At 33.5% G+C, this 24,323-nt stretch overlaps 1 protein-coding gene across 1 annotated transcript in view; it reads left to right on the top strand.

Moving 5' to 3' along the window:
- Positions 1-24,323, top strand: part of ARHGAP42 (Rho GTPase activating protein 42) — a 369,352-nt gene that overhangs the window by 324,973 nt on the left and 20,056 nt on the right. The window contains exons 18-22 of the mRNA XM_074304443.1: positions 7,621-7,780; positions 14,695-14,839; positions 17,135-17,500; positions 17,847-18,003; positions 23,814-23,876. Of these exons, the coding sequence (XP_074160544.1) occupies positions 7,621-7,780; positions 14,695-14,839; positions 17,135-17,500; positions 17,847-18,003; positions 23,814-23,876 (891 nt within the window). The remainder of the gene's footprint in view (positions 1-7,620; positions 7,781-14,694; positions 14,840-17,134; positions 17,501-17,846; positions 18,004-23,813; positions 23,877-24,323) is intronic.

Genomic DNA, 24,323 nt, shown 5'->3' with positions numbered 1-24,323 from the left:
ACAGTGCTATCTCCTAATTTGTTCTTATTGCACGTACTCAGGAAGAGTCATTGAAAAGGAAGATATTTAGATACTTACTATTGCTTTGAAAATGTGTGCCTCTATTACCCAGATCAGAATGAAAGAAAAAGCTTGCTTTAGGTGGGAGAAGCAATGGACTCATAGAAGTCATCCTCTTTTTGCATGTTCCCACAATTGCTATTTTGACCAGATAGTTCAGTTATTTTTCTGTTTTGTGGCCACAGACTCACCTCCTAATCTTGGGCAGTCATCTCACAAATGTATTCTATTTATTCAAGAAGGGATTGATCACTGGCATGTGGCTTCTTAGAAATTTTCTCATCTTCTTTATTGGAAAAATAACTTAAAACTCATCTTTCTATTTTGCTAAAAATGAGATAGTTGTATTGTCTTATAATAATTATAAGCACAATAATGTTATAAACATATAATAATAATAATAAGCATGTATATAGTAATTTAATACTTGCAAAGTGTATTACAACTATGATCTCATTGTATACTCACAATAACTTGGGAAGTCATTGCTATTGTTATCCCTAATTTACAGATGAGGAAACATATAAATAGGTGACATGCTCAGTCACACAGCTAAGTGAGAGTCTCAGATTGATTTTGAGATTAGGCTTTTTTGACAACAGTACTCTTATCTTCTGAGCCACCCAGCTGCCTTTATATGTAAATGACTATATCTATATGTGTGCACATTTGTACATATATGTATACATATACTCACACACATATGAGAAATAACTACTTTCTTTTAAAAAATTTAATAATAGCTTTTCATTTTCAAAATATATGCAAAGATAGTGTTCAACATTCACCCCTGCAAAACCTTGTGTTCCAAATTTTGGCTCCCTTCCTTCCCAAAACTCCCTTCCCCTAGACAGTATAGGTTATATACATGTATAGGTTATAGCAATTCTTCTAAACATGTTTCCACACTTATCATGCTACATGAGAAAAATCATATTAAAAAGGAAAAAAAAAATGACTAAGAAATAAAAGCAAGCAAACAACAACAAAAGAAGGTGAAAATAGTTCCCAATCTCTCAATCACAGGTCTATTTGAATTAGCCTGAATTACCTCATTGTGGAAAAGAGCCAAGTCCATCAGAATTGATCATTGCATAATCTTGTTGCTGTGTGCACTGTTCTTCTCATTCTACTCATTTCATTCAGCATCAGTTCCTATAAGTCTCTCCAGGCTTTTCTGAAATCATCCTGTTGGTCATTTCTTACAGAACAATAATATTCCATAGCATTCATATACCACAGTTTATTCAGCTATTCTCCAATTGATGGGCATCCACTCACCTTCCAGTTTCTTGCCACTACAAAGGGCTGCCACAAACATTTTTGCACATATGGGTCCCTTTCTCTTTTTATGATCTCTTTGGGATACAGACCCAATAGAGTCACTTCTGTTATCAAAGAGTATGCACAGTTTGATAGCCCTTTGAGCTCAGATAGTCCAGATTGCTCTCCAGAATGGTTGAATCAATCTAAGAGGTGTATAATACTACCTCAAAATTGTCTTAATTTTCATTTCTCTAATCAGTAGTGATTTAGAGCATTTTTTCATGTGACTAGAAGTGGCTTTAATTTCTTCATCTGAAAATTTTCTGTTCATATCCTTTGGCCATTTATCAATTGGAGAATGGTTTATATTCTTATGAATTTCAGTCAATTCTCTATATATTTTCAAAATGAGACCTTTATCAGATCCCTTTGATATAGAAATTTTCTTAGTTTTCTGCTTCTCTTCTAATCTTGTCTATAATATAATCAAAATTATCCATTTTGCATTTCATAATATTCTCTAGTTTTTCTTTGGCTATCCTTTGACTATCTTTCCTTCTCCACAGATATGAGAGGTAGGTTATTCTTTGGTCTCTCATTTCTAAATCATGAACCCATTTCAATTTTGTCTTGATATAAGATGTTAGGTGTTGGTCAATACCTAGTCTCTGCAACACTATTGAGAAATAATTACATTAAAAATAATCTCCCTGCCCATTAGTTAGGGAATAATTAAATAAGTGATGGTATATAAATGTTATAGAATATTATTATTCTATGAGAAAATTGACCAGAGTTCTCCACTGGGTTGTGTGGTTGGCCCCATGCTATTTCATATTTTTATCAGTACCTTGGATAAATGCATAAATATTATATTATTTTAGCATACAAATAACAAAAAAGTAGGAGAAATAGCTAAATAAGTAAATGATAGGATCCAAAAGGATCTTGACAGGCTAGAAAATTGGATTGAATATAAGAAGTTCAATACTTGAATTAAAAAACAAAACAAAACATACTATCACAGGTATAAAATGAAGAAGGTACAGGTAGAAAGTAGTTCATATGGAAAAGAATGAATTTTTTAGTGGGTTGCAAGCTCAGTCACAAGTGTTGTCAGTTGACCTGACTCTATGGCCCCGTTTGTTTTTGTTTTTGTTTATTTTTGTTTTTGTTTTTTGATGAAGATCCTAGAGTAGTTTGCCATTCACCAACTCATTTTACATATGAGAAAAGTGAGACAAACTAGGCTAAGTGATTTGCCCAGGAAGTCACACAGTTTGTATCTGAGGTCAGATTTTAACTCAAGATGAGTCTTCCTGACTTTGGGCCTAGCGCTCTGTCCACTATGCTCCCCAGCTACCCTCATCAATGTTAGGTAGTAGTCATAAAAGCTAATATGATCTTGTGATGAATTAAGAAGGTCATAACTTCCAGAATGGTGAGGTCATGGTCTCATTCTACTCTGCTCTTGTCAGGTTTCATCAGAAGTATTGGTTCTAGGCATTGATAAGCTAGAGAATAGCCAGAGGAAGACAACTAGAGTGATAAAGGAATTAAACCTTTTTAGTCTGGAGAAAAGGGAACACATAGCTCTCTTCAGATATTTGAAGTACTATCAGAAGAAAAGGTACTAGTTGTATTTCATTTTACCCCCAGATGATTGTGCATCAAAGTTGCAAAAAAGACAAATTTTGGTTAACATCAGGGAAAACCTCCTAATAATTAGTGCTATTTAAAAATGGAATAAGCTGCCTAAAGGGATGATGAGTTCCAGTCCTTGGTAGTCTTCAGGAAGAAGTCAAGCATCTTATATTGAAGACACTCAACTGTTGCACCTCTCAGAAGAAAAAAAAATTGGTTATGAGACCTAGAAAATGTTCTTTTTTTGGGGGAAAAAAACACCTATTTTTCAACCTGCCCTACCTGTATGGAAAAAAATGTACTATCTATTTTCTTGGTCACCAGTATCTTAATTTTTATATTTATTTATTTTATACCATTCATTTATTAATTAATCATTTTTTTTATATTTTAATAGTTTTTATTTACCAGATATATGCATGGGTAATTTTGCAACATTGACAATTGCCAAACCTGTTGTTCTAATTTTTCCCCTCTTCCCCCCCCCAGGATGGCAGGTTGACCAATACATGTTAAATATGTTAGAGTATAAATTAAATACAATATAGATGTAATGTCCAAACAGTTATTTTGCTGTACAAAAAGAATCGGACTTTGAAATAATTATACAATTAGCTTGTGAAGGAAATCCAAAATGGAGGCAGACAAATTCAGAAGGATTGGGAATTCAATGTAATGGTTCATAATCATCTCCCAGAGTTCTTTTGCTGGGTATAGCTGGTTCAGTTCATTACTGCTCTATTGGAACTGATTTAGTTCATCTCATTGTTGAAGAGGGCCACATCCATCAGAATTGATCATCACATAGTATTGTTGTTGAATTATATAATGATCTCCTGGTCCTGCTCATTTCACTCAGCATCAGTTCATGTAAGTCTCTCCAGGCCTTTCTGAAATCATCCTGTTGGTCATTTCTTACAGAACAATTAATTCATCATTTATTAACTGTGCAGATATGTGTTATGTTATGTATTAAAAACTAAATAAGGAGAGTTACTATTTTTGTGAAGATTGCTTGGTCTACTTCTTGGTGGTTTCATGACATTAAAAGAATGAAAACTTAAAAGACCCTCCCATTTGTTGTTAGTAAAAATAGCAAATCAGTTTAGAATTAGTTCTGTTATTGTTTATACACAGCTAATTTATTTGTTCTGGGCAAGTCACTAAACCTCTATGTACATCAGTTCCCTTCTGAATTAGTGAAAGTTGGACTAAATCAGTGCTTCTTAATTTTTGTTTTTCAATTATGACCCATTTTTGCCTGAGAAATTTTTTATGTGATCTTGGATATATAGCTATATGCAATTGGTATACAAAGCAAACATTTACTGATAATAAATTGTAATTTCACGACCTTCACATTCAGTTAAAATATCCCATACAGAGTCACAAATCACAGTTTAAGAAACTAGAAATGACTCTAGAAATCTTAACTCTGGATTTGTAATCCTTTGATTAACTGACTAATAGCTTTCCTTGTTCTAAAACTCTTTGATTCAAAAACATTTTAAGTAAATATTTGCATTAATCTTTTTTCAACAAAAACATTAGTTCATTTTTTAAAATTACTGCTCAAAAATTTACTTTATTTGTAAATATTTTTAAAAAGAAAGAAATAACAGGGTTATTGCTGAATAGTTTATGTAGTGACTCCAAATATTTGTAGACTTTGAATTCAAATTACTAGAAAATATGGCATACATCTGCTGGTTCTATCTATTCTTGGGGAAGAAAAAATCCCTTTAAACAAGCTGGTTTTTTCATATAAAAATGATCTTAAAATAGATTCAAAATTTCTTTACTGTTCTTAACAAAGCTCTAGTTGCTGATTGGTGCATTCTAATATGAATTTCCTCTTTTCATCTAACAAGTTTAGATATTTCCAAAGGAAAACATTTATGTGTCTGTATGACACATTTTCTAGTATGTGTCTGTACAAATGAGGTGTATAGGCAGCTAAAATGTATAATTACCTGAGTATTTATCTATTCAGTAATAGGAAGAGAATTTCATGAAGACAAAATTAGTTATCAAAATTTCCCTCTTATTCATCATTGAGTTATCAACTCTTTTTTTTAGAAGAGACTGAATTTTGAGCTGATTTTCAAATTTATATTCACTCATTCTCAGTGAGATTAGTTTTAACCATTTTGTTTCACTGTGAAATGCTAAGATTTCAGCAAAAAATATCTCAAGATATTGTCAATTTAATTTCATTGTAAGGGAATTAAAAAAAACACCAACAACTTAATCTTTTTTTTATAGAGATGTTCATTAAGAAAATAATTAAAAATGTTCACTTTGGAAGTCCAAGAGCACTGAAAGCTATTCAGTACTTAAGCATTAAGTACTTGAAACACGGTAAATCCAATTCATTCCATGTTGGATGTAAGAGGGTTGTAAGAGTCCGGAAAGAATACAGGAAAATTTTTCTCTTTCCTATTCTGACCAAAGGGATCTAATTTTATTTTCCTAGATAGGGGACTAACATCTGAAATTAGAGTACTGTATTCCATTTTCTTAGTTAACTGAGTCATAAAAGAATAAGACTTAGAAGATTTCAGTGTGATTTTATAGAAGGAATATTATCAAATTTAAATTCTAAATTCCAGATTTAAAATGTAGCTATTCCTTTTTATTCTCTATAAGAGAATAAGCACAGGTGATCATATTAATTTTAAAAAGGAGATATCAAGTATAATTGATTTTAGAATATAGACATGCATTTAAATGTATATTGATTGGCAATATAAGATACTAGGCAAGTGCCCCCAGTCAATTTGCTAGAAGTTGTAAGGAGTTTTTTAGCCTCAGTGCTAAAGAAAATTTTCTTTTTGGGTAACTCACGATCATGAAAACACATGTCCTTCCTCTTCCTCTCCTCCTTATTCTCCCTTTGTCCTTTTAGACACACACAGTACACACTTACACACTCACACACTCACATATACTCTCATCTCTTCACTTTCTCCTCATTCTCTCTCCTCCCCCTTCTCTTCCTTCTCTGTCCTCATTCTGTTCCTTCCTAGAATCCATTTTGAGTCTTTCCAGAAAGTGATTAATCTGTTTGTGGAAAATCAAGTTAAAAATAGAAAAGAGTTCTATTACTGGTAAACATATATCCAGAGTATGGATGAAATGGTTAATGTAGCTAAAAGTGCTACATATGAAAAAATCTGCTTTTGGAGTCAGATGACCTATATTGAAATCCTTTTTCTGCTTTTTACCTTAATTGTATGTCATTTTCTTGTCAAGTGCAAAATCCTGCATTTAGATAACTTCTGAGGATTCTACTGAATTTATAACCAGCCTCTATAATCCTGGAGTTTATAAAGGATCCCTGTAAAACAGTGTAAAGAGCTTGATGAATCCCCAAAAGCTCTATATAAATGTTAGTTATTATTATTGGGATTATTAATGATAAATTATAAAAATGCTTGGGGAAGCTAAGTAGTACAACAGATAGAGTGCTGAGCCTAGGTGCATCTTTCTGAATTCAAATACAGCCTGAGACACTTATTAGCTGTGTGACCCTGGGCAAGTCACTATTTACCTCAGTTTTCCTCATCTATAAAAATCTATAAAATGAGCTGGAGAATAAAATGGCAAACCACTACAGTATTTTTGCCAAGAAAACCCCAAATGAGGTCACAGGTGAAAAATGACTCAAAACATTGTAAGACCACTTAATTAGTAATATAATTTGCTTGACAACTTTTAGATGTTTCCAAATCATCTCAAAATGTGGAATTATGTTGAATAGCTTCTTGTCCAACCCTGTTTTATCCTTGCTTAAATTGAAATGATACCATTTAGGATTCCAGTCTCCCTCAGGAAAAAGTCAATAAAGTAGATGCATAGGACCAGGAATATTTCTCTAAAACTGTATTATTCTTAGGTTATTTGAAAGAATTATTGAGCATCCATAAATGTAATGATCTAAAAGCTGGGGAGAATAAAGTCCTTTATTTTCTCTTCTTGATTAATTATGCATTTAGATGGGATAAATGACAGAAAATTCAAAACAGTGACTAGTCTGGTATTATTTGTCCCAGGCTTTACAGCATAAAGTGGTATTTTTCCCTCCTCCCAACATACTCAGTTGTCTTATATTTTAAAAAAAATGGCCTCCAAAAGATCTAAGAAGTCATCTTCCTCTACTCCTTTGCAGAGGTGGGGGAACAGTCCACACTTATGGGAACATTGTATATAATGTCTGATTTTTCAGTGAATTGAGAAGTTTTACTTAATTTTTCTCTTCCTCTTTTTTTCCTTTTTAATTATTTATTTTTTGTAACATGGCTCACTGGAAAGGGGAGAAGAATACAGAGTAAATCAAAGACATGTAAAAACAAAAAATGTTTTTAAAATAAAGTGAGGTAAGAGTTCAAAAAACAGTTTTGAATCAAAACTTTGATTAAAAAAAAATATCACTTTGCATTTTTTGACCCCACACCAATCAATGTCTGGAAGAGATTAGTGCAGTGGTAGGGACTGTGGGCAGCCTAGAGGAATGCTAGCTGTATTGGAGGAAAATAACTTGTAATTCAAAATGTGTATGTATAAATTCATTGCCTTCCAATAGTTAGTTTAAAAATGGATTGATGTATTTATTTGATTATTCATCTTGAATTTTTGTTTTATTTATAGAGTATCACTGCACAGCCAGCAGAATCTCATGACTGTCTCCAACCTTGGAGTAATCTTTGGCCCTACTCTGATGCGGGCACAGGAAGAAACTGTAGCTGCTATGATGAATATCAAATTCCAGAACATTGTGGTTGAGATTCTGATTGAGCACTATGAGAAGGTATGATCAAGTATTTGTCTACACAGTGCCTTAAATGAAGGAATAAATGAGTGAAAAAAAATGAATGAAAATAAAAGTATTTTCTGTATTAAATTCTGGGATACAGATAAAAAAGCAAAGATAATCACTTATTCTCAAGAATCTTATATTTTAATAGGAGACACACATATAAAGGAACAGTGGCGAGGGAAAGAGATTTTATTTTGGAAGGTGCCAGGAATAATGAGTGGAACCACTGGGAAGTTTATTTTCAAGGCAACTAGTAAGAAAATTTCTGATGGTAAACACAGCCATGACCATATGAATGGGGACTTGCCAATCAGGATAACAGGGAGCCAAGCAGAGAAGTTATAAAACTTGTTATGAATGTAAAGGAAGTAGAGTGGGCTCCTAATATGTTGGGGGGTCCCCATGTGGTAAGAGCTATTCTTATCTTGTTTGAAAGGAGGCAAAGTAGAATCTCTAGTGTTTTCCCCCTTTTCTTCTCCAAGGGAGACTTTCAATCCTACTATAAGGGAACAAGGATATTGGGACCAGAGGACCAATACTCTGTTCTCCTCAGAGAAAGGTGATGCTAGACTAGATGTTTATTTATCTTCTCTCTTAAGTATCAGTCACCTAGAGAATATGATCAGATTCAAGCTATCATTTGATTTCTTTGTCATTTGGGGCACAGGGAGACCCCATACTATATCCATGGCTTGATACTTTCCTTAGCTAACACCTGTTTCATAGTGAACACATACAGCAAATAGCAAAGAAATCCATTTATCCAAATTATAAGAAAACAGAAAAGGTACACATAGAAAAATAAACCCCAGACAATATAAAGATACTTTCCTCTTGGAAGTAACCAAGAAAAAGAATCCTAAAACTTCCTGAAATCTCTACTGTGACAAGTTGGTATTGGGACGTGATAGAGATTGCCAGATCCTCTCATGTATTTCTAGAGTCTTTTTCCTTAGAAACCAGAAATAAGGATGATACCATCCATCTTCTCCCTTGAAGCTGGAAACCAAAAGTGCCTGAAGCAAATTGATGCTTGAAGAGTCCAGAAGAAGACTGGCACCCAAGAGTCTCGAAGGAGGCTGGTCCTGAAGAGTACTGAAGGGGAACTGAAAGAAGGCTCTACTTTGGACAGAGAGCTCTCTCTCCCCGAGCCAGCTCTGTCCCACCCTTTGTAAAGAGCCATGCTTTTTGTTGTTCAGTTGTGTCTGGCTCTTCATGTTCCCATGGACAATAACATTCTTTCTATCCTCCAGCATCTCCCAAAGTCTGGCTGAGCTAACTTAGTTCGAGGATTTTACAATACCACGTATCTATCTCATCCTCTGTCATTTCCTTTTTCTTTTGCCTTCCCAGCATCAAGGTCTTTTCTAATGAGTCCCATCTTTTCATTATGTGGCCAAAGTATTTCAGCTTCAGCTTCAATATTTGACCTTTCTTGAATATCCTGAAGTAATTTCTTTAAGTATGATTGATTTAACTTTCTTGCTGTTCAAGGGACTTTAGGAAATTTTCTCCAGCATCACAATTTGAGAGCACTAATTTTTGTGGCATTAACCTTTCCTCATAGTCCAATTCTCACAGCCATTCATTGCTACTAATAACAGCATAGCTTTGACTATACAGACTTTGTTGACAAGATGATGTTTCTGCTTTTTAGCATGTTGTTGCAAAACATCCAATTTAAAACTGGATAGAAACAATTTTCTGGCATGCCTCCATTTTTGAGAGTGACTTTAGTATTTCAGAGGGCTTAGAAGGAAAATGTGAGAAGTATTAGACTTCCTAACAGACTGAAAATCTACAGAGTCCTTGTGCTGATCACCACCACCATGCCAGGATCCCATTTGGATTGTCTTAGGAAAATTCTGAAAATTACAGGGCTAGATAAGATACCAGACCCAGAGGTTCTTTCTCAAGCTAAATTGCCAGTCATTCAAACTCTTTTGCAGAAAATTCAACTCTAATGGGCTGGCCATGTTGTTCAAATGCTAAACATGTTTGTCTAAAAGACAAAAGAATTGACAGAAGGCATGGTGATCAGAAGAGATTCAAGTACACTTAAGGTCTTTCTCTGAAGAACTTTGGAATCAATTGCATGATTACTAATCATAGTTTATCCTTATCAAAAAAAGAAACAAGAGATGCACACCTCTCCACTCTAGATTTCCTATGGAGATTTGTGCCCAACCTGTGGTGGAGCCTTCTAAGCTCATATTGGTCTGATAAACCACAGTCGGATACCTTGTACTTTGACTCCAACATAGTTATATCATTTTGGTCCTCTTTGAGAACAAAAAACCATGGTGTCCAGATTTACCACAGCTTTCCTTTCACAGAGCAAACATCTTTTAATTTTCACTGCTATACTCACTATCTGCAGTAATCTTTGAGTTCAGGAACATAAAATCTGACACTGTTTTATTTCTTTACTCTATTTTTGCCAAGAAGTGATGGGGCCAGTTGCTAAGACCTTCATATTTTTATGTTAAGCTTCAATCTAGCTATTATATTCTTCTCTTTCACTCTTTTTTTTTTTCCTTTTTTTTTTTTAATTTTAAATTTTTTTATTTTATTTTATAATTATAACATTTTTTGACAGTACATATGCATGGGTAATTTTTTACAACATTATCCCTTGCACTTACTTCTATTCAGATTTTTTCCCTTCCTCCCCCAACCCCCTCCCCCAGATGGCAAGCAGTCTTATATATGTTAAATATATTACAGTATAATTTAGATACAATATATGTGTGTAGAACCGAATTTTTTGTTGCACAGGAAGAATTGGATTCAGAAGGTAAAAATAACAGTTTACATTCATTTCCCAGTCCTTTTCTGGATGTAGCTGGTTCTGTCCATCATTAATCAATTGGAATTGGATTAGCTCTTCTCTATGTTGAAGAAATCCACTTCCATTTCTCTTTCACTCTTAAGAGACATCTTAATTCCTCATTTTCTGTCATAAGTATTCTCTGTATATGTGAGATTGTTATTTCTCCTAGCAACCTTAATTTTGGCTTTTGATTTATTCAACCTGGCATTTCACATATTGTACTCTGCATATCAATTAAATAAATAAATTGTTGTTATACACCAGCAACAATTTATTTATTTAATTGATACACCAATACACCAATAGGAAGGGAGGCCCGTACCAATGAGTGGTGGGACAAGATTTACATGAGAAAGGAGGTTTGTCTTTACTGAGTTATTGAATTGTTTGTTATGAGTTTATTCCTTGAGGTTTGAAAAAGAAGCTCATGTTTTGTATTCATCACTTCTATATGAAGACTCCATCTTCCTTTTACTGAGATTATCATTAAGCTTTCCTCAGAAATGTCCCCAAATCACTTTTCTTTTCCTCTGTTTCATTTACTTTCCAAGGTTTTCTGATTGTTATTGTACCATTTATATTTTAGTTTCTGTTTTGGGGGGAGTATTTTAATTCCACTTTTTTGATTTTTGCCCATTCTTTATTATCATGTTATTCTTGTTTTAAAGAAACAAAAACAATCCATACATCTTTAAGGCATCTGTCAAATTCCCACAAAAATGTTTTTTCATTATTTTGTTTTTTTAAAGAATGTGATGCAGGAATGATGGTAGGAACAGGAAATGTACTTTTTCCTCTATCTTAGATAAAATTGTCCTTCATAAATCCATAATAGTTAATGATTTCTGAATAAGATTAGACCATTTTTGTTCTGAGTCACACTATTGTGCTGTTTTTATTTCTCATCCCTTTTATTAGTCTCCTTGGATATATGCCTACAATTTCTAATGAAAGAGCAACTAAAATGTCCTTCTAAGATTTTATTCCATGGAAGGGGGAGGGAGGGAGGGAGGAAGGGAGAGAGAGAGAGACAGAGAGAGAGAGAGAGAGAGAGAGAGAGAGAGAGAGAGAGAGAGAGAGAGAGAGAGAGAGAGAGAGAGAGAGAGAGAGAGAGAGAGAGAGAGAGAGAGGAAGAGACAGAGAGACACAGGACACAGAGAGAGAGAGACAGAGACAGACAGAGACAGAGACACAGAGACAGAGAGAGAGAGAGACAGAGAGAGAGAGAGAAGAAGAAGAAGAGAGGGAAGGAAGAAAGAAGAGAGGGAGAGGAAAAGGGAGGGAGAAAATGGGGAGAGAAGAGGGGAGAAAGGAAGACAGAGAGAGAGAATGTATCACCTGTCCATTCTAAGAGCCTATGTGTGGAGTATGAAGCAGGAAGCTAGTCACAATTAGTTTAGTTTGTTTTTTTTTTTCTTTTTTCTTTTAGGTAGGAGTAGATGATCTCTGGGGTTCTGTGTTTCTCAACTAGAAAGTCTGAAGACCTCTTATCAGATTTTTTTTTTTTTTTTTTTTTTTTACTGAGGCTGGGGATAAGTGACTTGCCCAGGGTCACACAGCTAGGAAGTGTTAAGCGTCTGAGACTAGATTTGAACTCAGGTTCTCCTGAATTTAAGGCTGGTGCTCTATCCACTGCGCCACCTAGCGGCCCCCTCTTATCAGATTTCATTCATGCCACTTACTAACTTTGTGACGTTGAGGAAATCACATAGTCTTATGAACCCAAGTTTCCCTATTTGCAAGATGAGAATAATAACCTTTGGCTTGCCTGCTTTCTGGCTTGTTATGAATAAATTCTGACTCTGCTGTTTGATCTAGGGAAATTTACTCCATGTTCTTAGGTCTTAGTTTTCCCATATATAAAATTCAAGGATTGAAATCAGTAGCCTTGGGCGGGGCAGCTGGGTGGCACAGTGGATAGAGCACCAGCCCTGAATTCAGGAAGGGCTGGAGTTCAAATCTAATCTCAGACACTTACCACTTCCTATCTGTGTGACCCTGGGCAAGTCACTTAACCCCAGCCTCAGGAAAAAAAAAGAAAGAAAGAAATAGTAGCCTCCAAGATACCTTCTTTCTCTAAATCTATGATCCTGTAATCCAAAATATAAAGACAGCATGGGTGGGGGTAGTGTGCTAGAGCTGCTATCAGGAAGTTCTGGGTTCAGATCCAACCACTGGCAGTGTGTAACTGTTTGACCACAGCAGGTTCCTGATCTCCCCTGGACCTTAGATTTCTCATCTATAAAATGGAGAATGAGGAGGAGGAGGAGGATCATGAATCAATAAACATTAATTTAATGTGTATTATATACCAGACTTTGTGCTACAACAGATACAAAAACAAGCAAAAGACAGCAGTGATGATGATGATGATGATGATGATGATGATGATGCTTACCTCACTGGGTTGTTGTGAGACGAAAATAAAATAATGCATATGAATCTTATAAATTATACAAATGTCACTGGCTTTATTAATATTCTTGCATAACTACATGGTTTTTTGTTTTTGTTTTGTTTTGTTTTGTTTTTTTTTATCATGAGATGCAGTATTGTGTAGCAGAAGCAGCCTCGATTGGTCAGACTTAGGTTTTAGCCCAAGCTTTTGTATGTGTTGAATATATTTTAGTCAGGTCATTTCTTCAAGCCACAATTTAGTTATCCATCATTTGGGGATAATAGCACTATGACAATACAAATTTATTTTTTTGCATAAATAAATAAGCATTGCAACAGTATGATATAAGTATGTCATAAAATAAGTAAATGTAATCATTATTACATTTACATACAAATACAAAAAGTCTCTGTATACCTTGCTTTGTTTCCATCTACAGTACAGACAAAAATGAAAGGCCTTCTGCAAAAGAATTCTTAAACTTATGGAGTGTAGAAAGTGACCCAGAATTAGATTTTCTTTTTCCTTTTAGATTATATAGAATTCATCCCTTCTAGCCCTGCAAGGATTATTTAATCACTATAGTTTAAGGATGAAATATACCAAATTGTGTTCAAGTTTCCAGAATTACTAGAGAATATTGTTATATGTGTATACACACATGTTTATGCATATATAAACACAATATGTATCTTGTATATTTGATGTATATGTATGCATATGTTATGTATATACACATACAAAGAGATAATTTATATCTATATAACTCTGTGTGTGTATTTGAATAGATAATTAACATTTAGGAGATAAAAACAAAGAACTCAGAAAGTAAATGGAAACCTGTGGCAGCCTCAAGAGAGAATTTTTTTTTTTCTATCTTGCAAGGTACTAGTACACTAGGACGTTAGTATATAATAATATTAACTGACACTGAAAAGGACTTTGAAGTTCGCAAACTTTTATACATGTTGCCTCATTTGTATCTTCCATTAACTCAGTGAGAAAAGTATTATTGGGGCAGCAGGTGGTGCAGTGGATAGAGTACCAGCCTTGAATTCAGGAGGACCCGAGTTCAAATCTGGTGTCAGACACTCAACACTTCCTAGCTGTGTGACCCTGGGCAAGTCACTTAACCCCGGCCTGGCCCCGGGGGGGGGGGGGAGGGAGAGAAAAAAGAAAAGTATTATTATCCTCATTATGTATGTAAAAATGTAATGATTGCATTTACATATTCTATGACATACTTATATCATAAAGCTTATGTAACAAATAAATTTTTATTGTCATAGTACAAGTATTATTATCCCCAAATGATGGATAAGTAAATTGTAGCTTGAAGAAATGACCTGCCTAAAATATAGTCAACACACACACAGGAACTTGGGCTAAAGCCTAAGCGTCTGACCAAATCAGTGTTGCTTCTACTACACAATACTGCTTCTCATGATAAAAATATCTTTTGAAGTTAAGGGACATCATAAATTGCAGAGCTAGAAGGGATATCCCAGGCAGCTTTGGAATCCAGGTTTTCCTGATTCAAGGTCCAGGATGACATCCATTACCCCACAGTGAATTTAAGGAGCATGAAATTATATTAATAACTGATCTAAATTATTTAATTTATTTATAAGATTGTATTTTCGTTGAACCTATATTTATTTTTCTTCTATATAGATATTCCATACTGCACCAGACCCAAATATTCCTCTTCCTCAACCTCAGTCCCGGTCAGGGTCCAGAAGGACAAGAGCCATTTGCCTCTCAACAGGCTCAAGAAAGCCCAGAGGGAGATATACCCCATGCTTGGCAGAGCCAGATAGTAAGTATGGAATGACCTTTCAGAATGTTTCTACTTTTGTAGCCCATTCTTTCATGGGTGTATGTATGACTCTCCTGTTGGTGATTAGTGAGAGAGAAAATGTTCTTTCCAACTCTTAGACTCTCTCTTTTCTATTCTACATTTATAAAGTCCCTGTCAACATGTAGTATCAAGGTGCCAGGGACAAGCATATTAGACCAAATTCATTACTACTGCAAAGAGAAAAAAAAAAGCACAGCCATTCTTCTCAATACTCTTTCTTCTGTAGCTGTGATTAAGTACATTGGGTGCTTTCTCTGCAGCAGGTTTTGTCCTGGCGCAGAAGTGGCTGCAAAGAAAGCCAAAGTGGGTCTGACCGAAGCAGTCATTTTCCTTTCTCTTTTTACATTATGTTCTTAAAGCCTCATTTCTTGGATATCATAAAATGCTTAAAAAACACAAACTCTTTTGAATACCATAGTATATTGAGCCCAAGTACCAAGGTGATTTAGGAAAGTAGCTGTAGACAGTACAGATGTGTATTATAAAATATAATACAAAATATGTGTGTGGTACAAAAACAAAACAAAACAAAAATAATTGGAGAAGAGGATGCTGTTCTCATTTCATTTTAATCTTTGTTTTATGTCCTACTCCCTCCGATGCCAAGATGATAATTTGCTAGAGTTTTATAGAATGTTAGTATGGCACACTGGAACTAATAGTCAGCACATTTGGCTTTAATATTATTATTAATATTATATTGAGACATATTATAATGAGACAATATGCCAGTAGCTAAATTATTTTGAGGCTCAAATAATAATAATATGCAGATAATGATAACTATTTATATATCTCCTTCAAGTTTGGAAAGAGCTTTCTTCATATAAACTTTTTAGGATTTGCATTTTGCAAAATTTAAGGTGTTATTTTAGACAATTAGGAGGCACAGTGGATAGATTGCTGGACTTGAAATCAGGAATACTTATCTTCCTAAATTTGAATCTGGCTTCAGATACTTATTAACATTGTGACCCTGGGAAAATCACTTCACTCTGCCTCAGTTTCTTCATCTGTAAAATGAGCTGGAGAAGGAATGGCAAACTACTCCACTTTTCTTTGTAAAGAAAATCCCAAGAGGAGTCACTAAAACTTGGGCAGGATTAAAGACTGAACAGCAACAAAAGTTGCTATTTAAATGTGAATCATTATTATGGAAAGGCAGTGAAATGTAGTGGACAGAAGGCTGTTCTTGGAGCCAAAAAGGTGTGGGTACAAGTCTTGTTTATGAAATAGACTTCTCCTGTGACTATGGGCAAAATTATTGAAGCTCTCACAATTTTCTTAAGATTATAAATTACAAACAAATTGCTAGTCTATGACAGTAGAGGGAGCTTTTATACATCCCTGAAATTCCCTATATCAGTTATAGACATGATAATGTTAACGATTGCAATATATAAATTTATTAACTACTTAGTGTATTTAAGACACTGCGCTAGTTGTTGAAGATACAAAAAAAGATGGCCCAGTTCATGCTATTAATGGGAGGTGAGGAGAAAGAGGAAATAGGGAAATATACAACACATACACATAAAAGCATGATGGTAGGGGAAAGGGAGAAATCCAGACAAAGTACTCTCAAAGTTTCAGTTTTTATGTTATCTTCCTGTAACATAAAAGAAAACTACAGTAAAATATCTTTTGTGTTGCAGAATTGTAAGCTACAGGAGATGAACTTGTCCTTTGTGAAGTTGGTACAGCTTTGAATTTGCCAGCTGATAGCTAATAGTGCTATTAAATGAAAAGGATTCAGTTATATCATATCTTAATAATACCTTTTCGAATGGCAGGGGAATAAAGACAACAGCAACAACAACAAAAGATGTCATTAATCTATTTCTTTTGCCTCCCTATTCAGTCACCAATGAAACTCTTTCCTCATTGTTCAGTTACTTTGGAGTCCTGCTGTCAGGGACAAACTTTGATGTTACTTTGTTTGGTTTTATGGTTCATAAATATTTGAGGAAATATGTGTATGCATGTATATATGTATATGTGTGTATACATGTATATGTACATGATATGCCTTCATATATACATATATGTGCATCCACACATGTATGCATATATACATATTTATGTCATAGAGGAAATGCAGCCACCTATTCTAAATTTTAAAATATCCTTTCTATATTGAGGACTATCAACAACTATAGGCCTAGAATTACAATGATTATAATAAACCAGCCAATAAATGTAAAGATTTAAGTAATTATTAACAGAATTGCCTTTTTTTTATACTATCTACAGGTGATTCGTACAGCAGCAGTCCGGATAGCACACCTATGGGCAGCATAGAATCACTCTCCTCTCACTCCTCAGAACAAAATAGCACTACTAAATCAGCTTCTCAGCCACGGGAAAAATCTGGAGGCATCCCCTGGATTGCATCTCCACCACCTTCCAATGGACAGAAAAGCTCAGGTCTCTGGACGACTAGTCCAGAATCAAGTTCTAAAGAAGATGCATCCAAAACAGATGTGGAATCTGATTGTCAGAGTGTTGCATCAGGGAATATTTCCCCATCAATAGATCTGGTTCAAAAAGGGACTTATGGACTCTCAGGACTGAAGAGATCTGCAGCTTCCTCCCTCAGATCAATCCCTGCAGCTGAAGGTAAGGCATTTTCTCTTGTCACATTATAAATTGCTGGGTTATTCAGCATGATTAAGCACAAAGAAAAGCTAAGGACTTAAGGGACTAATGATGCCTGTTAACTTTGCTCATGTACTTGCATTTATAAGGACTCGTTTACATTGTGACTTTTGGGCTAAATTTATTTGTCATGGTGAAGTGATGCCATTTTAAAAATTGCTGTAGTTTGTGATCTCCCTTAGGATGATCTGCTGTGCACTGAACATTCTGTTCACTGAAGCATTTCCATTTTGGTTAAAAAAAAACATCCCTTTAAAAAAATATACATGTTCTGTGATATTAACTTTGTCTTTTTAATTCTTTATAGGAAACAAAAGCTACAGTGGATCCATTCAAAGCTTAACTTCCATAGATTCCAAAGAGACACCTAGAGCACCACCAAATCCTGACCTTCCTCCAAAAATGTGTAGGAGATTGAGGTTAGAAACAACATCAAGCAATGGATATCAGCGACCTGGTTCAGTGTAAGTGATAAGGATCTTAGGATTCATTTTAATTTTTAAATTTTCATTTTAATATTAAGTAGCATAATTAGTTTAACAAGAACACTAGAAAACCTTGATATCTGATGTTATATCTAAGCTGAGTGAACTTGGACAATCTATTTTCTCTTCTTGTAATCTGCTATTGAATGGATAGAGTATCTATTTCCCATCACAAAACTATTTTGAAAGCTTTTTGGGGATTAAAAATGGCTATGGCACAGCAGGTGAAGTTTTGGAGGTGAAATAAAGTTTGCTAGGATTAATATAATGAACTTTTTCTGCATTGGTTTTCACACTGACAGAATCATACAAATTAAATTTAGAATCAATATTATCAATGTAAAGGTGAGTAATAATATTCTGAAGGTCATGTTAGAATTGGAAGTTATAAGAACGTTTAGTGGAACATTTTGAATTTCCAAGGACAGGACTGCTTAATTTTTTTCTACTCATGACCACTTTTTTTCTGAAAATTTTTTACACAATCCCAAGTATAATAAAAAATACACACACACACACAGACACTCATATATATAAAATACAAACTGCAAATCAAACATTTACTGACAATAAATCATAATTTTACAGTGCCCACATTCAGTTATACAACCCCGTATGTCATTGTGGCCCACAGTTTAAGAAGTTTTACCTTAGAAGAAAGGTATGAATTCAGGTAGATTAATAAACAACGACATTGTTCAGTAAGACACTCTGATACTTATATATTTACTTTATAATTCTTACTCATAATACTTTATAATAGTCAGTAATAGTATTATAATACAATCATTTATAATATCTACTGATTACAGTCAAAAGAGCCCTGCCTGGTTTTACTATTTATTACCTAAGTGACTGACAAGTCATTATAAGCAATTTGGACCACAGTTAAGGTTGGACTAAATGACCTCTGAGGTCTCTTTCATCTCTCAGCCTATGATTTAAATCTATGATCCTATTTTAGTAGTCTGAGGAATAAGATGATTTCAAGTTCTGTGTCCAGTCAATAGAACATGCCAAATATGTGAACATAAAAAAGGCACACTGGTTCAGATCAATGATCTAGGCTAGAATTCTCTATCATGCAGCAATGAAGTAGGCCATTTTATAATATGTTGTAATTGTCTTCAAAGAGTCAGGCTATACCCTAAACATTCTTTAATTTAAAATTTTAATTTAAATCTGTTATGATCACATTGTCAAAGTATTTTGTTCATAGCATCAGTGGATGAAATTCTTTAATTCATTCCTTTAAAAAATTATTTTCATTACACCTATCAATACAGTTCTATTGGTTCTAAAATAAAACTATTGTATTATTAATTCTTTGAATATATGACTCTTCTTTGCAATTACATGCAAACAAAACATTTTTTAATATTTGTTTTTTTTTTAAATTTTGAGTTCCAAAGTCTCACCTTCCCTTCCCAATCTCCTCCTTGAATAAAGCAATTTGCTATAAATTGTACATGTACAGTCATGCATTCCCTAAATTATTAGCCATATTTCTGTTTAGCTATTTCCATTTCATTAGCTATAACATTCCCATACTAACTGTAAGAGTGAACTTGAAAAAACTAGACCATTAATTAAAAAAAAATGATATTATCTTCTAATACTTACTTAGATATATTTGATCTGTAATTTCACTGGTTTTATTCTATCTCTAGTGAAACACACCACAAAGTCTCCATAGCTTCTAATCTTTGATTTTTCTCTGTAGTTTTTCATAAAATATCTACCCAATATGTTGAAAGTCTTTTTCTTAAAAAAGAAAAGCCTAAGAACTTCATTAAATATACTAATTCTACTCTCCTGCTATTATCTTTATATTTATTACATAATCAAAACATTTGTGGTGTGGTAGAGTACATAAATGGGATAGAAGCATAATTAACAGCATTGGACAACTACTTGGATATGACAAATGTCAGCTATAATTCCCACATTTCACACATGGGAGACAAGATGCATGACATTATCACAGAAAGAAATATTAAAGAATGAATGAGAGCAAAATTAGAGAATGAAATAATAAGTTCCATTTTGGGTCATTAATATGTTTTGAAGCAAGTTGGACATTTAATGGGAATGTCTCAAAAGGCAGATAGATAGACATGCTAGTCAAGGCTCAGAAGAGAGTTAAAGAATGAGAAAAATAGTTGAATTATTTGCATAGAGGTAGTATCTGAGAGACTCTGAGAGGCAATGAGATTGCCAAGAGAAAGAGTAGAGAATGGGAAAATAAGCAAAACAAGGAGAATAGGAGTTGCTTGATAGTTGGAAAGAGAATCAGGAGAACATATTGTCCCTAAAGCTAAGAGAGAAAGCAACAACTAACAGGGAGATGTGATCAAAACCAACAGAAACTTCAGAAAAGTTAAAAGGATGAGGACTGAAATGTGACCATTGATTTTGTTAATTAGTGGATATGCCTTGATCCTAGCACATTTTCAATAGAAGAGTGGAGACTGTTCATCCTTTTTTTTTCCTTTTCTCTGAAATGGGCATGATAATAATAGTACCTATCTTCCAGGATTGTTGTGAGCATAAAATAAGATATTTGTAATTTGTAAGACTTTGCAAACCTTAAAGCACTATTTAAATAACAACAATGTTGATGATGAAGAAATCAAAATACTTTGGGCTATACTTAAATGGAAGACTGGCTTGCATGTTCTTCTCAGATAGAAGATTAGAGGAGTGGGAAGAGTTGATTTCATAGTGATAGCAAAAGCCACAAGAAGTTTCACTTCACAGGACGTTTGTATATCTGAATTTGAAAAGGGAAATGATTGTAGCCTATGATCCAACATAAATTGTAAAGGATAAAGTAGAGAAATGTTTTAAATTTATGAAGTATAATGAAAAATTGGACAGTGGGGCAGCTAGCTGGCATAGTAGAATTGGTCCTGGAACCAGGAGGACCTGAATTCAAATTTGATCACAAACACTTAACACTTAATGGACAGGGTAAGTGACTTGCCCAGAGTCATGTATAAGGCTGCATTGAATTCAGGTAGGTCTTCCTGACTCCAAGCCCTGCTTCCATCCATCACCTAGCTGTCTCATTTGAGTTCCTTGAGATAAGGAACTGCCTTTTAACTTTCTTTATGTTTGTAGCACTAACACAATACCTAGAATAGAAAAGATGCTTAATAAATACTCAATGACTGATAAACCCACGTTAATTACTTTAGTAAGTAATCAAGGATCTGATATTAAAATCAACAACAATTAAATTAATGCAGTATGTGAAGTTTTCAATTTGTAGAACCTATCATCTTATCCTAGTATTATCTTTAGAAAACTAAACTCGCCTCCATGGCAGAATGATGTAGGAATTTTATCAAAAACTTTCTCCTTGTAAAAATAGGTAATTGTCCTAGTTGTTTTTGCCCTGACCTTAGTCTCATTTCTTTTCACTTTACCTCAGCTAAGACCATTATTTAAGTATTTAGAATCTATGCCATCTTTAATAATTTTAAAATGTCCTTAGTTAAATTTCATGAATTTTCTCATCCACCTCTCTCTCTTTATAAATATATCTGATTGTGTGTGTGTATATGTGTATATGTAAATACATATATGTGTATATATATATATGTAGTATGTGTAGGATACATACGTGACTGGATCTGACATTAAAATTATAAAAAAATAACAATTTGTGCTAAAAGCATAGATTTAAAAGTAGTGCCTTCCACTTTGAACTTGAGTTCCTTCTATCTTCTGACTCCAAAAAATCCAATAATTATTAAAGCCATTATGCTTATTGATATTGATTTGGGTTTTCTTTTTCCCCATCCTAGCACAATGTCTTATATATAATAGGAAATTAGTAAAGGAAAAGTAAAGGAATTAATAAAGAACATGTTTAAAGGAGAAAGCATTCTCTTCATCATTCTGAACAGTTATTGGAGAAAGGAAAAATAAAATTAAAAGAAGAAAGAAGCAAGCAAAAATAGAAAAATCATTTAGAAAAACTAAAATTCAAGAATGCCAAAGGAAATAATGGGAAAAAATAAAGGAAGAAGGTTTTGCAGTACCAGATCATAGGCTGAATTATAAAAGTAATTATTAAAATTATCTGGTACTACTGAAGAAATAGAAAGGTAGATAGATGGAATACAGTAGACATACAATTTACAGCAGTAAATAAACATAACAACCTTGTATTTGACAAGTGTAAAGACTTAAGATTTGGGCATTAGAATTCATTATTAAGTAAAAATTGGGGGGAAAACTGAAAAGCAGTATGACAGAAATTAGGCATAGACCAATATCTTGTATCATTTGCTAAGATAAGATAAAAATGAATACATGACCTACATATAGAAATTTTACAAGAAAATTAAAAGAACATGGAACATATTACTTATAAGAATTATGGATATGTGAATAATTTATGAATAAACAAGAGATAAAATTGAAATTTTATGTAAAATGGATATTTTCAATTACATTAAATTTAAAAAAAATTAATTTAAATTAAAAATAAAATAAATGTATCTAAGATCAAAAGTAAAAAAGAAAATTAAGAGAAATTTTATGAATAGCTTATCAAATAAAGGTCTCATATTTAAGTATATATAAAATGTCATCCCTCAGTTGATAAATGGTCAGAGGATATGAGTGGGAAAAGAAATTTATAGTAATGTGAAAAAATGCTCTCGTTATTCATTAAGAGAAATGCAAGTTAATACAACCTTGCAATATAATTTTACACCTACCAGATCAACTAAAATGATAGAAGGGGAATGTAAAAATGTTGGAGGGAATGTGGAAAAATTAGGACACTAATTCATTGTTGGTAGAATTGTGAATTGAGCAATCTGAAATTATGCCCAAATAAGTATTAAGCTACTTATACACTTTGACACCCAGTAATACTACTATTTGATGTATCCCCAAAGATGTTTAGGGGTAAAAGAAAAGAATCTGTATGTTCTAAAATTTATAAAGTAATTCTCTTTATGGTAGCAAAGAACTTAAATTTCAGGGATGCCCATCAATTGGGGAATGACTGGAAGGGCTGTGGTATATTATTGCGATGTAATGCTGCTGGCTATAAGAAATGATGAAGTCAGTGATTTTAGAAAAAAAATAGAAAAACTTGCCTTAAAAAATAAAGAGCAAAATGAAAAGAACCTAGATGACATTGAATAAAGTAACAGCAATATTTGATCAAATAAGTTATTTTGACCATTATAAATACCCAATGAACTACAAAGGACATATGAGAAAAAATGCACCCAGAGGAAAAAAATGATAAAGAGAAATATGCATAGAATAATTTTACATATATATGTCTATTTCTTTCTAATGGTAGTCATCTCTAGGTCAGGGGGAGTGAGGGAAGAAAAAAAGGAAAAATTTATATGATAATTTTGTTATATATTTGAAAAAGAATAGGAAGTTGTGCATGGTAGATTTGTAGCTTCATGTATAATCATTTTTTAAAAAATTGTACTGTTATGGAAATGGTTGTTTTATTCCGTAAAAATAAAATAAAATAAAATAAAAAAGTGAATGATTCATGGCAGCCCACTGTTCATCCCATAGCCTGAAAAATTGGACTAAAAATGTTATTTATAATTAAGAATATGTTTCTCATTTATGACTGTTTTACTTGAAGTTTATGCTACTCTGTTTACATTTTTTGAATTCATAACAATTTTTTTAAATGATACAACAGAAACATATGATAATCTTGAATGATTTCCTGGACAGATACTAAGGCACTTTGAAAAGCAAATTTAAAACATGTGTTTATGCTTTATTTTCAGAGTGGCAGCTAAAGCCCAGCTGTTTGAAAGTGCTGGTTCACTTAAGCAGGTTTCTGCTGGACGGTACGTTCTCTAAAAATTATATCTTATTATTAAGATATTAATGAATTAATTAAGAGAAGAACTTTAACAATACTGATTTGTTGAGATTGTTAACTATTCACCTAATTGCTCTAACTGTTTATTCAATGACAAAATATTTTTGTCTAGATAATTCAGCAAGTTTATTATGGAAAAATCAAATCATATATAATTAACTTTTAGTTTTTTGGGCACAACTTGACTGTTTCCTACATTATTAAGTATTAAATATTAAAAATATTGCCCTGCTTTCTGTTCATCCTACATGACAATCTATATCTTGATCCCTTTCCTTTTCATTAGCAGTCTCTATATTTGGAATACCACCCTCCTATCTCTCCTTCCCTGACTTCTTTCAAGATTCAGTGCAAATCTTACTTCCTGCAAGAAGCCTTTCTTTGACTTTCCACTACTGGTGCCTTCCCTCTA

Source organism: Sminthopsis crassicaudata, chromosome 3, assembly GCF_048593235.1.
Source record: "Sminthopsis crassicaudata isolate SCR6 chromosome 3, ASM4859323v1, whole genome shotgun sequence".
NCBI lineage: Eukaryota > Metazoa > Chordata > Mammalia > Dasyuromorphia > Dasyuridae > Sminthopsis > Sminthopsis crassicaudata.
Note: the sequence above shows the minus strand (reverse complement) of the source record. Positions and strands in the feature narration are given on the sequence as shown.